Source organism: Scomber japonicus, chromosome 12 (assembly GCF_027409825.1).
Source record: "Scomber japonicus isolate fScoJap1 chromosome 12, fScoJap1.pri, whole genome shotgun sequence".
In the NCBI taxonomy this organism is placed as follows: domain Eukaryota; kingdom Metazoa; phylum Chordata; class Actinopteri; order Scombriformes; family Scombridae; genus Scomber; species Scomber japonicus.
Genome location: NC_070589.1, coordinates 28,061,371 through 28,077,941, shown reverse-complemented (window position 1 = coordinate 28,077,941; position 16,571 = coordinate 28,061,371). Strand labels below are relative to the sequence as shown.

Here is a 16,571-nt window from a genome sequence, read left to right as displayed (position 1 = left end):
TTATATAAAGGCAAGTATACATGAGCCATATTGGCATAGTTTTATATTTAGCACTGCTCAGAGCATTTTGTCAATAACAGCTTAGCATGAGTGAAGCAGCAGCACTTTTCAAGCCAGAGGAGTTGGACTCTACTTCTTTGCCAAGTAATCAAACAGCAACATTACTTCAGTGAATCTCATGTCATAAAATTACTGTCAAGAAAAGTAAGTATACAGTAATTCAAAATATAATCTACACTTGTAAAAAAAAAAAAAAGTGTTGCTGATATTTAATTAAAACTTAGTGAGAAGCTTTTTGTCAATAAAATACAACAAATAAAATGACTGAGAGCAATAAGCACAATAATTACAGAAAAATACTTTAACACTGTGTTTAAACATTAACTTTTTGTTGATAAAAATTTCAAATCAAACATATCGGACAAATTAACTTGTCATTAGATCCGTGCAAGTTCTCATTAACACAACACCTCCTCAATTTGCTGGGTACCTTCATGTAACACTCAGGACTTCCTGTCGGTGCTGACAAACACCGCTAATTGGTATTCAACTAAATGTTACTCCATGGTTATGCACACTGCACTGTGTTGCTGCCTGAATCGCTGGTGCATCCATCACAAACACAGAAGTCAAACAGTGCGTTAGGAAAGAGGAACATCTGTCACAACTGGACACAGAAACATATTTCCTGAACAAAACTACAAACTACAGCCTCAAATATGACTCAATTTTAACAAAAAACTGTATAATTTGAACTTCACTGTTGCATTTTTACTGTTTTATGTCTTTGTAAGTTTAACTGAAATCTGCAGATTGCACACAAGCTCTAGAAATAAATATATATATACGGTATATAAATTACATTTTTCAGGAATATATACTGGCACAGATGACTAAATTAGCTCGTATGTCTGCAGATTCACTTTTTTTTATTTTAATCAAAGCCCTCAGAAAAAAGAAACATCCCTATACAGTACGCATACACTATCCTGAAGTCATCCAGACATTACCTGAGAATGCAAAGTGGACTTTACTTTGCCAGATATCTAGTACAAAGTCTGTGTAATGTTCGAGCTTGTGTGTGAAGACAGCACGTCATTTTCCCAAGTAGGTCTACCTGTGGACTCCCACTTAACTTAACAATATACCCACTTGGTAGGACTGGGCGATACGGCCAGAATTAAATATCACAATATTTTTTACCGAATACCTTGATATCGATATTTTGACAGTATTGTAGGAATGACTATCGGTGCTTTTTGATAAATAATCATCAGTAATATGGATATAATGACTAACTAGATAAAGGCAGATAATAGAACAGTCTGTTAAGCTAAGAAAATTGCATTTTACTGTACTGTAATCAGCCTTTAAAAGCAGGAAAAGACACTTATTCCATATCATGATATTACAATATTCAAAATCTAAGACGATATCTATAAAATATCATGATATAAATATCATATTGATTTATTGCCCAGTCCTACTACTTGGTTAGATTCATTTATACATATCATTGTATGTGTGTTTGTGTTTTTATGAGAGATATACCGAGAAAAAGAAAAAGACATCAAAGCCACCAACACTGCTGCTAATGAGAAAAGCGTTCAGTGTTCACTCTCGATTCATCGTCTTTCTTTCTCACACCTCACACATGAATGCCTTCACACATATTTTCCTCCTCACCTATGAACAGCTGGCTGTTGAGCTGCAGGTGAAAGTGTCCGTCAGCAGGAGCTTCCTGTGTGACGACGGGAAGTTCATCCAGTCGAATCGACGCCTCCTTGACGTTCCGCTCGGCTCGTATTCGGTGCCACCGGTTGTCATTCAGAGGGGAGCTAGACCCAACGTGAACTTCCAACGGGCCGTTACCCACGTCGAAGGAGAAAACTACCTGAGTGGAGGCTGATTAGGGGGGGGGGGGCAGATGAAACAGTAGTAAATTATGTAAATGTTAGAGAAAGCATAATTGTCAGCCTAAACTAGCTACCACGGTATGAAATGTTTAACAGGATCTCTGCTTTGACAAATCCCACTACCTCACTAAATATTCTGAAAACTCAAATGTAATTTTCTTTATGTTGTTTTAAAGCCGTCAGCTCAGCGCTCAGCTCACAAAATCCCTTTTATATTCATTAAAAACAAAAGGAGAGGATTTATTTGGAGAACACACAGTAGGCGTCTCCCAAACAAACGCTCCTCAATCATGTTTCTTTGGATGGAAAAGATATACTCTGTGAGCTCAGAACAAGCTGAAATATTATCCCAGCATCCTTCAGTAACTTAATTTTTAGAGATTGTTCTCAGGCTCAGCTACAGTGTTACAATACAAAGTGATTGGAGGCAGCCGCCAACAGAGCAGCAGTATTCAGAGTTGGAACAAGTCTGAACCGATAATGATTTCCCTGAGGAGACAGACTGTTGGTGCTGCATTGTTCCTGAGTTAAACTCTCTGTGTGTGTCCCTTCAAACCTCATATCTAAAAAACAGTGTGTGTAGTAGACTTTTTAAACACTACGCACCACGTCCATCATACTACACTGCATTAAGGCCCATTTATGCTCAACGTTAAATACAGATACGGATACGGGCGGAGCCTTCTGTCCGTGCTCTGCGTTCATTTCGTCCGTATTTCTACACGTTTCCATAAAGCTTACGGATACGGACCAAACGGAGCAGTACCAACGGAAACCATGGGGGGGCAGTGTTGCTGTCACTACTCGATACGTGGCTCTAGTGAGACACGAAGAAGAAATAACAATGGAGGAACTTTTTGAGGAAAGGTTTTGTGAGTTGGTTAGAAACTTTAAACATATCATTTTTGTCTTTTATGCAAGAGGAACATTATCAATATCTCCTCCACAGTCGCCATGTTTGTTTTTAAGTTTGTTGTTGTCATAAACGTTTGACTCTGCGCTGCCCCCTGGTGGATGTATTGGTTAACATCCATGCCAACGTAAAGGACGCATGGAAGTATGTGAGCAGTGACGGTAACATCGTTTGAAACGGACTGATACACTTCTGTACGTCCGTTGAGCATAAATGGACCTTTATCTTTATAGTTATAGTTATCATTCTTAGTGTGGACGGCCTTTTACATACCTATAGTCATATCCCGATCCAACCTCTCTCTGTATTTTACTGGTATATAGGACACACTACGCACCATGTCCATCATACTACACTGCATTACTGTCATCACCATAAGCACAGTAAAGAAGGCGCTTGTAGATACTTCTTCTACATTTTAAATGACAGCCACAATGTTTTGAAACCCATAGAGAAATTTTAAAAAATAGCCTCTTGGTTATCATCATCATAATTTAAATGACACACACTGTGGGCAATAGCTAGCGAAGCAGAATACATGAAATATTGTCTGAGACTCAGCTAGAGATGATTATTCATGCTTTTATATCATCCCAGCTGGACTACTGCAATTCCCTTTTCACCTGTGTCAGCAAGACCGTCTACAAATGGTCCAATTTTATCATCTTTACATTGGCTTCCCATCAAGTTTAGGATTCATTTTAAAGGTTCTCGTTTTCACATACTGTATAGAGCTCTTCATGGTCAGACACCTGCTCCATCCTTTTGTCATCAGTTGGTGAAGTTGTGGCTCCAACTCTTTTAACACTCTTCCAACAGACATACAATCTGCGGACTCTGTTGGCGCCTTTAGAAAGTAACTGCAGAAGACTAATTTATTCAAAGTGGTCGTTTTTTTGCCTCATAATGTCTAGTTTTTGTATTCTGTGTGTTTTCAAGTGGTTTATTATTTGTTTCTTTCTTTGGGTATTTTATATTGTACTATTTCAAATCCCAGTTTGTCTTTTTTACATTTCCTTTTCTGTTCAGATTAACCCTCCTGTTGTCCTCGAGTCAAGATAGGAAGGAAGGGAGGGAGGGAGGAAGGAAGGAGGAAGGAAAGGATGGAGGAAGGGAGGAAAGGAAAGGAAAGAGGGATGGAAAGGAGGGAGGAAGGAAGGAAGGAAGGAAGGGAGGAAAGGAAAGAAGGAAGAAGGAAAGAAAGGAGGGGAGAAAGAAGGGAGGAAAGGAAAGAAGGAAGGAAGGAAGGTAGGAAAGAAGGACAGAGGAAAGAAAGAGAGAAGGAGGGAGGAAGAAATAAGGAAGTAAAGGAGGGAGGAAGGAAGTAAGGTAGGAAAGGAAAGAAGGAAGGAAGGAAGGTAGGTTTCTCAAATTAGGGTAGGTTTAAAGGTTAAGGTGGCAGTTTACACAGTACATGCTGCAATGTACAGCCAAAAGTATGTGGATTTGGAAAATAGTTTGATTCCAACTTTGTGGTAATGGTTTGGAAAATGCTCTTTCCTGTTTCAACACATTTCAGCAGCAGATTAATGTCCGTAGTTTAGGTAAGAAATGCTGACTAATCACATTGTGCAACACTCACAGTTAAAGACAGGACAAGAAGATCAAGGCTGCTGGGTTCAATTTAAAATAAACAATTTCCTCCCCTGGGATAGTTTGACACAGATTTAGTCTGTAACCTTCCAGATTAAGACTTTCACTTCCAGGTTTTACTGACACATCACACGTTAATCCGGATTAAATCTTCACCCTCCAGGTCACACTCACAACTCAGCTCAATCCGGATGAAGTCTTTGATGCCGAGGTTTTCCAGGAACACACCGGAGGACGCCGTGGTTTTGAACAGGAAGGAGATATCTGCGCTCAGCTCTCCGTGGAAGGTGGGAAAGTGGAGGTACGACGTCTCCTTGTCGAAAAATGCAGCGTTCCAGAAACTCTCTGAAAAACCAGACAATGGAAACCCGCTGTGGATATTTTCTTTATGAAAATCACGTAGCAAACAAATGAGCCTCAGCTAATTAGCTTACACAAGGGAATGATTTCTGTTATGCGTTTGACTAATCACGGCAAACATTTATTTATCTATTGACTCAGGATGATACAGCATGACTGTAATTACAAATAATTGAAAGAAGGAAAAGCAGCACGATACTTTGATTTACCTTGTAACTCGTTTAATGAGAGGCAAGAATCAAGAGTGTGAAAACTTAAAAGGAAATATGCATTAGCAACAGTCCTGCTAATGATAATTAGCTACTTGATGTCAGACTTACTGTTCCCGGAGGAATTTGTTTAGCACATAATTGGCAGGTGGAATAAAAAATTAAACACTTTATCTTGTATTTCCACATCAACAACATCTTAAATAATGAGTTATTATTAATAATTTGTTGCTCGATAGTTACAGATCGCTGATTGGTTGGATATTATTTCCCACTGCAGGAGGATTTCTGTCATGTCTGCATCAAGCGTAACCAAGCAACCACAAAAGAATGGACTTACTGTCTCCATGACAACGGAGAGGTCCCACCCTGTAGGCGGCCTCTGACCCCGGCCTCTGGATGTCACCGAGCACCAGAGATCGGATGGGGAGGGTTTCCTTATGGATCAGAAGCCCAGAGTCTTCGTTCCTGGAGGAGAAAGAAAAGAAGAGAAATCAGAGGTAAAGAGAGGAAGAGGTAGAGTGGAAGAAAAAAAGAAGAGAAGAGATGATGAAGAAAAAGAAGTGGGACAATGTGAGGGAAATTAAACAGGGAAAGACATGAAGAAGAAGCAGAAGGATGGGCAGAAAGAGGGGAAGATGTGAAAAAGGAGGAGGAAAAAGGAGAATGAGAAGAAAGAGAAGAATAGATGAAGAAGGTGGAGAGGAAAAAGGAGGAGATAGATGGGCCGAGACAAAGAAGCAAAGGCGATAAAGAAGGAGGGGAGGAGATAAAAAGAAGAAGAAGAGAAAGGGAAAAAAGGGGAGGAGATCAAAAAGGAGTAGGATGAGAAGAAAGAGTTGAAGAGAAGGGAAGGGGAGAGAAAGAGAGAAAAGAATAAAAAGAAGAAGAGGGAAGAGGAGAACAAGAGGAAGAGATGAATAAAAATGAGACGAAAGAAGAATAAATGAAGGAAGAGGAGAAAGAGTGGAGGTGAAGAAGAAGAAAGACAATGAAGAATGAGGGGAAGAGATAAAGAGAAGAAGACAGAGGTGACAAAGGTGAATAGGTGAAGAAGGAAGTAGGGGAAAAGAGGAGAGGAGTTGAAGAAGAAGAAAAAGAAGAAGAATGAGAGAGCAGAAGAGGAGAGAAGTGTAGGAAAGAAAGGAAGAGATAAAAAAGGAAAAGACGAGGGAGGAGGAGGAGAAAGATGAGGCGAAAAAAGGGGGGAACAGATGAAGATCGAAGAGAAAAAGATATAGAGCAAGAAGACAAAGATGGAATAGAAAGAAAAAGAGAAAGATAATGGAGAAAAAGAAGGATATGGAAGTATGGAAGAGGGGCGAGTAACAGAAGAAGTAAAAGAGGAGACATGTGATGGAAGAGGAGAAGAAGAACACAATAAGGAGTAATTGGAGTAATTGCAGATGAAGACACTGAAGATGAACAAAAAGAAAGAAGAAGAGGAGGAGGACGAGGACGAGGAGGACGAGGAAGAGGAGAACACTGAACGGGAAGAAAGTGGAAGCAGATGTGACTAAAACTAACACTTTGATATAAATGTATAATCACGCTTCATAACGAGCAGATTATCCTGATAAATACTAAAAAGAGCCTCAATAATCTTTCATCACTGTAAACGTGAGAAACACTCAGCGCTCCGTCTCTGCTGAAAAGACATCTGCACCATTTATTTAACCAAAAGTAAGACTGAATGCTCTTGAAAATGTCAAATGGTGTAACCACAAAAGAATGATCATTTTTATATTTTATCCAGTATATTGAAATGCTTTCTGACTGACATGATTCCTCCAATTAAATTAAATATTTAGAACAATTATATTCCATTACCTTTATTTAATATAAAAAGTTATAATGTAAGATCATGCCAAACTAGTTGATATGGTGTTTTATTGAGAATTTAGTGTTTTTAAGCAAATTGAATTATTTGGTACAAAGTTTTTATGGTTACACCACTTAGACATTTTTGCCATAATCCTCTAATATAGTCTCTCAAAATGGATTAAAAGCAGAAATTTGATGCTGGGTCCACAAAAAAAGAAGTGTGTGTGCAAGTTATTCATATGTTTATTTTCAAATTTGACTTAACCACATGGACACAAAAAAACCCTTCAAAGCCCCCAACAAGAGCAAAACTAGCACTAATCTTTCATCTTATAGAAATCAAAAACTTGTCTACATATTTATAAAGTTTAGTACCACTCCAGGCGGTCGGCGTCACAGTTGCAGTAATGTTGTGGATCCACGCAGTCGCCCTGCAGGCCGCAGGCGCACTGCTGGCTGCTTGGCTGAGCTCCGCCCCAGTAAGTCTGGAGATGTCCGGATCCGGGTCCACCGAGCCACCAGCTGAACGGAGAGCCCTCTGAACACACACACACACACACACACACACACACACACACACACACACACACACACACACACACACACACACATACACAGAGAGTCCATGTCAAAGAAGTCATGCATTATACCTTCAAATCATTTTCTGGAGTTCAACAAACACCTTGAATGTGTATCTATTCTAAAGATATTTTTGGGTGATGAGGCTAAATGGTTTCATTATTGATTTGTGGAGGAAAAGTTAACCATAGTTATTAAAAGCCTCCCAGTTCCTTTACATTTTTTCTCTCAAAGATTTTAGCCTCAGAAAATGGCGTTTGGAGAGCACACGCATCGATTTTTGGTGTTCGATGATACCTTTGAACTTGTCTGTTTGAGTGCCTCTGTTTGCTCTCAATTACAGCAACCTGATTACAGCTTGATGTGATGACTTAAAATAATGTTATAGGAGAGTCAAAACAACAAAAGGTGAATTATTCTGAATGAGGCAGCTTGTTACGGGAGCTTCTTGCCCCTGATACAAAAGTTGAGGCTCAGTTTGCTCCCTATGCTGTTTTGTCCTAAGATGAATTGTATTGTGAGAAAATAGCTGAGTGTCGTACAGAAAGTTTTCTCAGTTTTTATGGCGTCTCCATCTGTCAGGCTCCCATGATAAAACAGAGGGATGTTTGCTAGCTCCCAGCCTTACTGTATATATTGTTTTTGTATGGAGGACGATGATAGCATACAGTGAGAAGTTTATTTCACATTGTGAGAGTGTGTAGGTGCAGAGGACTGAGAGAAGGTGATTGCAAAGGTCTCTGCTGAGTCAGCATTTCTTTACTTTCTAAGAGAAGAGCCCTTATAATGGAACTCCTATTTCTTTACCCATTTTTCCTTTTCTAACATTTTCGCTACTTTCATCCATCATTTTATTAAACCCCCAGAAAAAAAAGGTTGCTTCAACTCTCAGAGCTTTTGTTTTTGTGCTCCCATTAGTCTCTTATACAAAGTCTTTGTTTCTCCACAGGAGAAGAGAGAAATTTGAGGATGTGTTTTTGCAATCAAAGGATGTCAACGAGATAACTGGCAATCAAAAGTTTACTTGAATGATGAATGGCTTAAAATGTATTTGGTTGTCATAATTCTGTCCATTTCTTAATGATTGACTTGTTGTTTCAGAGCTACTTTATTCTGCTCAAATGCACATACCTTTTAATAAGACAAAGTGTGTGAGACTGTAGTTTGACAGTGCTTTGAGCTAAACGCTAACACTAGCAGGCTAAGTGTTAACATGGCGATGTTTAGCAGGTAATATGATCGTACCCAGTAGTAGTGAGAAGTAAGGCTTATAGGAAATCAGCTGATGATGTCATTATTCTGTAACCATAGCACAGTGCAATCGATATTTACTTCATAATGATGAGTTATAGCAAAAAAAAGGTCTATTTCCACTTTAAGAACAAATTCTTATTTACAGTCTTTTCTTATTTAAGTGGAGAATTGAGAGGGGAGAAACAAAATACTGAAGTACTGTGCTTAAGATAAGATTAAATAAGATTAAAAGATTAAAAGGATTAAGATTAGATAAGATTAAATCAGGTGAGATCTACTTTTGAATTGTAAAAGTATAATAATCACAAAGACAGAACAATCAAAATTCTGCTCCAGTAGATTTGATTCAAGTTCTTAAGTGATAAAATTATAAGAAGTTGATTTAAAGACGCAGTGTGTAAGATTCAGACTTATCAGAAATGGAATAAAATATTCATAGGAATCTTTCCATTAGTGTATAATCCCAAATGTATAATCCTCTCCCACAGAGCCCGCCATGCTGCACCGCCATGTTTCTACAGAAGCCCATAGCGGACAAACCTAACACTGGCTCTAAAGACGGCTTTTCACAAGTTTCACGACAACTGTAGATTCTTCTGCTGGCTTGAAGGGGAAGGGTATTCATTTTGTTGCAATCTATAACCTCACTGCTCAATGCCACTAAGTCCTGCACAATGGTCCTTTAATAAAGCCCCATATTCTTTAGATTTGAATGCTAAAATGAATCAAAATATAGTTATAAAAGCATAGTGTGAAATTGGAAACAATTAATTTCCACATTGTGTTAAATATTGTTTTGCCTCACTGAAGATTTCCGGAGATTCAAGATTACATTTTATTGTCATTCAGCATAGCACCCAAGATGCAAAGCTTTGTTAAAAACACATAAAATAAATGGAAATAGATATGTAACTAATACACATTTAAATAATTAATTTCTGGACAGGTATGAAGTGTCTAGAGTGTAAACGTGCACATAAATAAACAATTTTGCACATTTTCATAACAGCTGCCTTATTATGGATGAGAGAGCAAAGCACAGTCAGCGGTGTGACGTTTTGTTTAGCAGTCTGATAGCAGTCGGGTAGAAGCTGTTACTGAACCTGACAGTGCTGCTTTACAGGCTGCTGTTATATGCAGACAACCAATCTCATATCAGTCCATTCAATATAAAGCTAACAAGCAGCTGGTTAGCTTAGCTTGTCTCTGCCCAACAGTAACAGAATCTGCATACCAGCACCATGTACGACTATCGTGGCTCTGAGGAGTTTTAAGGCAACCAGTGGAAATTAGTCTTGAACAACAACCCCTGTAAAATAGCGAACTCTCATTTGTATCTCCAACAACATAAAAAACCCCAATTTATTTAAAGTTACTAGTTTGAATCCCTCACTGGGTAAATTTGGTCTAGAGAAGTGAGTCAGACTAATTAACCCCTGTTCAAAGATCTTCCAGTTAAGCAGCTCTATATCTAACAGCAGAGTATGAATCCTCAGATATAATATATAATATCAATATAATATAGGAAGACATATGCATCACACCTTTCTTAGACAAACAAACAGGCCTCACCTGGAGTGTTGAGGAGGCGGGACTTCCTGCAGTGGTAGGACAGTTCCTGTTCGCAGTGCTCTGATTGGCTCATGGCAGCCAATAGTTGCTCCTCTTCAGTCGAGTAGTCAAAGTGGACTGAGTGCGGGTTCACACCTGGAGACGGTCTGAGTCTGGTCAGCTCTGTGTTATTGTGGTGGATCACCATCCATGTGTTCTCCTCTGGAGGGGGCATCGATATATTGGTAGATAATGATTATTCCTATTGATTACTTGTTGATGAGTTATATAGTGGCAGATTTTAGCCTTAAAAATCACTATCATTAGAGAATGAATATCATACTTTTTGAAACATGTATGAACTATGTAGTCATTGAAATATGTATGAATTTTGTAGTTATCATATAGTTAGAATATAGACACGGATCATAAGAAACTATCTGTGTAAGCCTTGTAAGCTTCATAAATCCTGTGTAGAGCCCCCCCCCCCCCTCTCTGTGCACTAAGGCCCCAAGAGATTACTTGGTGAGACTAAGTGGTGACAAGCAAGCATTGGGGAGGGGGAGATGCTACTTACTGCTATTGATTATTATATAGTGTCATCTCTCCTATATATTGTGTCATACACTTGCATTTGCAACATTGGTCATGAACTATTAAAGCTGCAGTTGGTAACTTTGAGGAGAGAGAGAAAATTTGAAGAAGTACAACATTCAGATCCCTCCCCCTCCCTCTCTGCTGCACTCCTGGGGGCAATGGCTAGGTCAAAAATATACCCACTCACTCCTCTGAAGCTTACTAATTACCATGTTTTATCTTTATTGTAAAAACCATATAAAGAATGAAATGTAAAACTTTTTTTAATTTTTATTTCATGGTTACCAGCATCCCACTTATGACTTCTTGGTGTATGTGCTTGTTGCCTGGCAACCTTACAACAACCTACTAGCGCCCAGAGATAAATGATCACCGTACTGTATGTCACCCCCGTACAGTATGTCACCCTCCCACTGAAAACATAACTTGCTGTTTGATCATTTCAGTAAACAAACAAGATACAAGGTGTAATTACTGAACTAAGGTATTGGTAGGTGTGTTTGTGCAATTGCCATCTATATTTATCTTCTTCAAATAAGCATAACTATACCTTTAACCCACTCCAGTGATTGATAAATGCTTCAAGAACACCGTGCCAGAGCAGATATATAACCCTCCTGTTGTCCTCAGGTCAAGGAAGGACAGAATGAAGGAAGGGAGGAAGGGAGGAAAGGATTAAGGAGGAAAAGAGGAAGGAAGTAAGGAGAGAAGGAAGGGAGGAAGGAAGGAAGGAAAGGAGGAAGGAGGAAGGGAGGGAGAAAGAAAGGAAGGAAGGAAGGAGGGAGGGAAGGAAGGAGGGAAGGAAGGAAGGAAGGAAGGAAGGAAGGAAGGAAAGGATTAAGGAGGAAAAGAGGAAGGAAGTAAGGAGAGAAGGAAGGGAGGAAGGAAGGAAGGAAAGGAGGAAGGAGGAAGGGAGGGAGAAAGAAAGGAAGGAAGGAAGGAAGGAAGGAAGGAAGGAAGGAAAGGATTAAGGAGGAAAAGAGGAAGGAAGTAAGGAGAGAAGGAAGGGAGGAAGGAGGAAGGAAGGAAGGAAGGAAGGAAGGAAGGAAGGAAGGAAGGAAGGAAGGAAGGAAGGAAGGAATGAAAGGAGTAAGGATGAAAAGAGGAAGGAAGGCAGGGAGGAAGGAAGGAAGGAAAGAAAGGAGTAAGGAGGGATGGAAGGAAGGAAGGAAAAGAGGAAGGAAATAAAGGAGTAAGGAGGGAAGGAGGGAGGGAGGAAGCAAAGGAGCAAGGAAGGAAGGAAGGATAGAAGGAGGAGGGAGCAAAAAAAGAGGGGAGGAGGGGGAGAAGGAAGGAAAAATTAAAGAAAGAGGGAAGAAGGAACAGTCAAAAGAGATGGGATCAATTTGACCCGGGAGGACGACAGGAGGGATAAGGAAAAACTGCCTCTCGTATTATTCTGCAAATAAAAACACTCGTATATCTCTCAGTAATCCTCCTTGACCTGCTTACTAACTGCTCCATTTGGGCCTTTTCTTGTTAATCGTCATTCTGCTCTATTAATGACTCCTGTTATTTTGTTTCCCTGTGTAATTGTTAACAGGACAATTAATTCACATATTTAACGAGCTTGAACTACCTTGTACAAATAAACAACAGAAACACTTTGAACTTGTATGACAGTTAAACAAATAGAGGATTTCAAAAAATGAGGAATGTCGGCAAATTATATGAAGCAGTGAGACAGAGAAAGACGGAGTGTCACTGTGATAGATATTTATATGGTTACACGAATGACATGAAGCATTGAGACACAGAAAGATGAAGGGGAGAGGGAGTGATTAGGGTAGAAGGAGCTTGGGATGGAAGATAAATTGGATCGGAGCATCATCATTTAAAATTATGTAAATACTAATCATAGAAAACACAGAGTGATGATGGGAGGATGTGTGGGAATGAAAGTGTGTATGTGTGTGTGTGTGTGTGTCACCTGTCATGTTGCAGTAGACCAGCTGTGGTTTGATTGGTCCGCTGCCGTCCACGTCGATATAGAAATGTCCTGACGCGTTGCCGTTGTGTTTGTACGCCTCGCAGGACTGTTCGTACACAGCTGGGAGGAGAATAATGAGATCAGCTCAGACAGTCCAATTGACATGAATCACACCAACATCACCCCCGACTGTGGAGGATTAGGGGTGCTGCTGCTTCGTACGTATGTATCACCACTGCTGAATCACAGTCTCAAAAACCAGAGTGAAGAAAATCATCTGAGCTTTTTATTTCTGTAGCAGCGTCACATAAAGTAAAGATGAGTCCAACTGGAGAGGACAGTGATGACAGATGGGACAACAAAGACTCAGTAAATAAAAGAAAGACCTTTATCATCCCTGTCTCTTCCTCTCTCTCTCTCTCTCTCTCTCTCTCCATAAGTCTTCCTCACCTCTCTCTCTCATCTCACACACATGAGCACAGAGTCTAAAAATCAAGCACTTCCAAGTCAAATCCATATCTAAAGGTTCTCACACTCTTGTTTATCTCTCTTGTTCTTCACAGCTAAAGGCCTTTTTGTTCATCATGTTCCCTCAGTGTGGTTAGGAAAAAAAAGTTTTCACAGCAACATCAGCAATGAAAATTAGATTGTGAATTGTGTGGGGAACGCTCGAGGATTTGGCTTGAGGGAAATCAGCACAGAACCAGTAAATCTTAAACTCACCTCACAGCTGCAGGCTCATTTATTCTTTCAGTATTTGCCTGTTTAGGCTAAGCTATGGTCTAATTAACCTCCATTACATCACTCACCTGCAAATGAGATACTGAAACCTCCTGCAAGTATTACATATAGCTGAAAGGCGGGGCAGGCTATTTATGGGATGATTCCAGTTTACGACTGTTTATTTTTGTAGTTTTGGCTCATTTCCACTTGGTACTCACTAAAGTAATTGCTAAGATCTGGCAACACTACATTGCTAAAACAAAATCAAATGAAGCAAGAAACATATCGGTCAGACAGCTTGTATAAAATCAAAAGTTCTGGATTTAAGTACAAATTTGATTTGAAAAATTATTTCCATTTTATGCTACTTTGGACTTTTGCTCTACTACATTTATTTAATAGCACTGCACAAGTGCTTTTGATACTTTTAAGTACATTTTGCTAATAACACATACCGTCACTTAACCCTTAAACAGGCAGGAGTGGATAATACGATGTGGAAATTATTCTTTTTATGTACTTTGTTGTTACTAGTTATCTCATTTGCACCGAAGTAAAAGCAGCATCAGGCTTGTTAACATGTACATTTGAAATAACATTGGCACCATTTTTTTTAACCAAAAGTAAGACTGAATGCTCCTGAAAATGTCAAATGGTGTAACTAATACTGAGCAGGACATATCCTAAAAACATGTTTTGACCAATTATGTAAAATTAGTTACAAATCATAGCCTTGCTTTGCTAATGATTGATTATTTATATTCCACATTTTAGTTCACATCTATTTTTCTGTATATATGAGCAGATTTTTATGAAGAAATACTGGTTACACCAATTGACGCTGGGTTACATCACGTCATTGACCCATGTATCTCTTGGTGCACGCTGCCTGTTTAAGGGTTAAGTAACATTTTAAATTTTCAAGACTTTTACTTGTAATAAAAGTATTTTTAGACTGTAGTATTTCTGCTTTTACTTATTTATTGAACTAATTAATTTGAAGGTACAATTACAGTCGAGTCAAATTCAAACCATAGAGATGATCTGTAAACATTGTTGCATTTTTACCACAGACAGTTTTGGTAACGATAGTATAATTTGCCTTTGTTTGTTAGTTTGGCTTAGCTGGGGGTTTGTTGATGGGAATAATGGCTCAAACTACAATTACAAGAACCAGGTTGTAAAAAAAAAAAGTTTTCCTTTCAATAATAAACTCTTTGTTATTTGACTCTGTAAATGACAGCATGAGATTGTAACACAGAGAGAGAGAGTTTCATCTAATCAAAAGTTTGATTTGAAATTATGTCGGAGGAAATATCTTCTCTTATTACTCAGTTTGACACACTGTTGTTCCTCATCTGTTTCATCGCAGATCTTTTCTCCTCGTCTCTCTTGTCTCTTTTCCTTTTTCCAGTTGTCTATCTCTCACAGTACATGAGCCGATGTTTGACTGACAGGTGACTTACAGCTGTGGCAGGTCGCTCCGCTGTAGCCACTGCCAGAGCAGTTACAGTGGAAGATGGTCCAGGATTGACTGCAGCGGCCGCCATGTTCACAACGACTGGGAGAACACCTGAGAGAGAGAGGGAGAGAGAGAGAGAGAGAGAGAGAGAGAGAAAGGGAGAGAGAGAGAAAGGGAGAGAGAGAGGGAGAGAGAGAGAGAGAGAGAGAGAGAGAGAGAGAGAGAGAGAGAGAGAGAGAGAGAGAGAGAGAGAGAGAAAGGGAGAGAGAGAGAAAGGGAGAGAGAGAGGGAGAGAGAGAGAGAGAGAGAGAGAGAGAGAGAGAGAGAGAGTGTTACCATAAAAATGATCCCAATGAGTTTTAGATTTGGAAAAGGGATGTACTGGTGTTGACTCAGAACTCTGTATTGGCAGATTTTCTGAGCTGAGATACTGGAATCAGTATTGGGGTGAGAAAAGTTAGATTGGTGCATCCATACTGCATACTGCACCACGTGAAGTAAAGATGAATGAATAGTGCACTCTATTTCCAACCTAAAAATAACTTTCTTCTGGTTTACACAACAATTTTGATAAAGAAAAATGAAGTTTAGATGTGATTCTACTTTTTAAATTGATGTGACAATGTACTGCATCACATTGCCTGTGCAACATAACTTATAATACAGTTTATTTCTTAATAATTCACAGAACATACTGTGGTAGAAAGAAGTTTTAAAAAAAGCTGAAAACCTATGACTTACTGTGGTTCATAATAACATTATTCAAGTGTACTAAAAGCACTGAGTAGCCATCAAATGATCACACCTTTGACTTTTGGGCTTACAGACTATTTCAAAGCACCAAACAGTCCTGCAGCATCTCTATATAAAAATCCTGATAATTGGGGAGAGCATGCTTTTAAACTCCCACCCAGCTTTCAAGGAGAGAAAATAATTTCAGTAAACAAAATGGTCCTCTTCTTAAATGCAGCTTTCAATTTAATTGAGGGAAAAAAAACTTGTTGTCAAAGCTCCTCAAGGTTATGTATTTGACCACAACTAATTATATTGCTTAATAAGAGAATACAGTGGGTTGCTGTGGCAGCTGACCAATAGAGGGCGCTAGGAGACCCTTTCTATTTTTATTTTATATATTTTTTAAATAAACAAATTACCTACTTTAAATATGTGTGTTTTCAAAATGCACAAAAACCAGCAATGTATATAAAATATGGATCATTATGTTTTGGGGAAATTAGCTTCCTGTTTATCTTCTTTCTCTCAACAGCATGGCAATAGGAACATCGTCCAGTCAGTGCAGCAGCGCAGCCACAAAATATACATATTTCAATATACATTTAGCCAATCAGTGGACGATTAATTCAACGCCTCAAACAGATTTACTCAGTAGTGGAGTAGAAACACCTGACGTTATTGACATTGATGAACACGGGTAAGACACAGGATTTCAGCTGCCTCTCAATTCAATAAAATCTCTTCTCCAAAATCCATTTGAGAGGAGACCTTTGTCAGGTAAACCACAAGCCAACAGACTAGCAGAAAAGGTAGATGGAAAGCTTCTCCTGTAATTAGTACGACAGAAAAGCTTAACTCGTTGGACGTAGTCATGGAAATGCCATATTTTGCCGTAGTCTGATTGCAATCCTGGCCTTTTTAGAGG

The 16,571-nt window shown here is 39.1% G+C and overlaps 1 protein-coding gene across 1 annotated transcript in view; it reads right to left on the bottom strand.

The window, feature by feature from the left end:
• The window catches only part of LOC128369406 (contactin-associated protein-like 4), an 88,917-nt gene that overhangs the window by 29,741 nt on the left and 42,605 nt on the right, over nt 1–16,571 (bottom strand). Inside the window, exons 9-15 of the mRNA XM_053330444.1 lie at nt 14,916–15,022; nt 12,727–12,846; nt 10,221–10,421; nt 7,191–7,353; nt 5,332–5,459; nt 4,597–4,767; nt 1,687–1,905 (exon numbers count right to left, since the gene is read on the bottom strand). Coding sequence (XP_053186419.1) covers nt 1,687–1,905; nt 4,597–4,767; nt 5,332–5,459; nt 7,191–7,353; nt 10,221–10,421; nt 12,727–12,846; nt 14,916–15,022 — 1,109 coding nt within the window. The remainder of the gene's footprint in view (nt 1–1,686; nt 1,906–4,596; nt 4,768–5,331; nt 5,460–7,190; nt 7,354–10,220; nt 10,422–12,726; nt 12,847–14,915; nt 15,023–16,571) is intronic.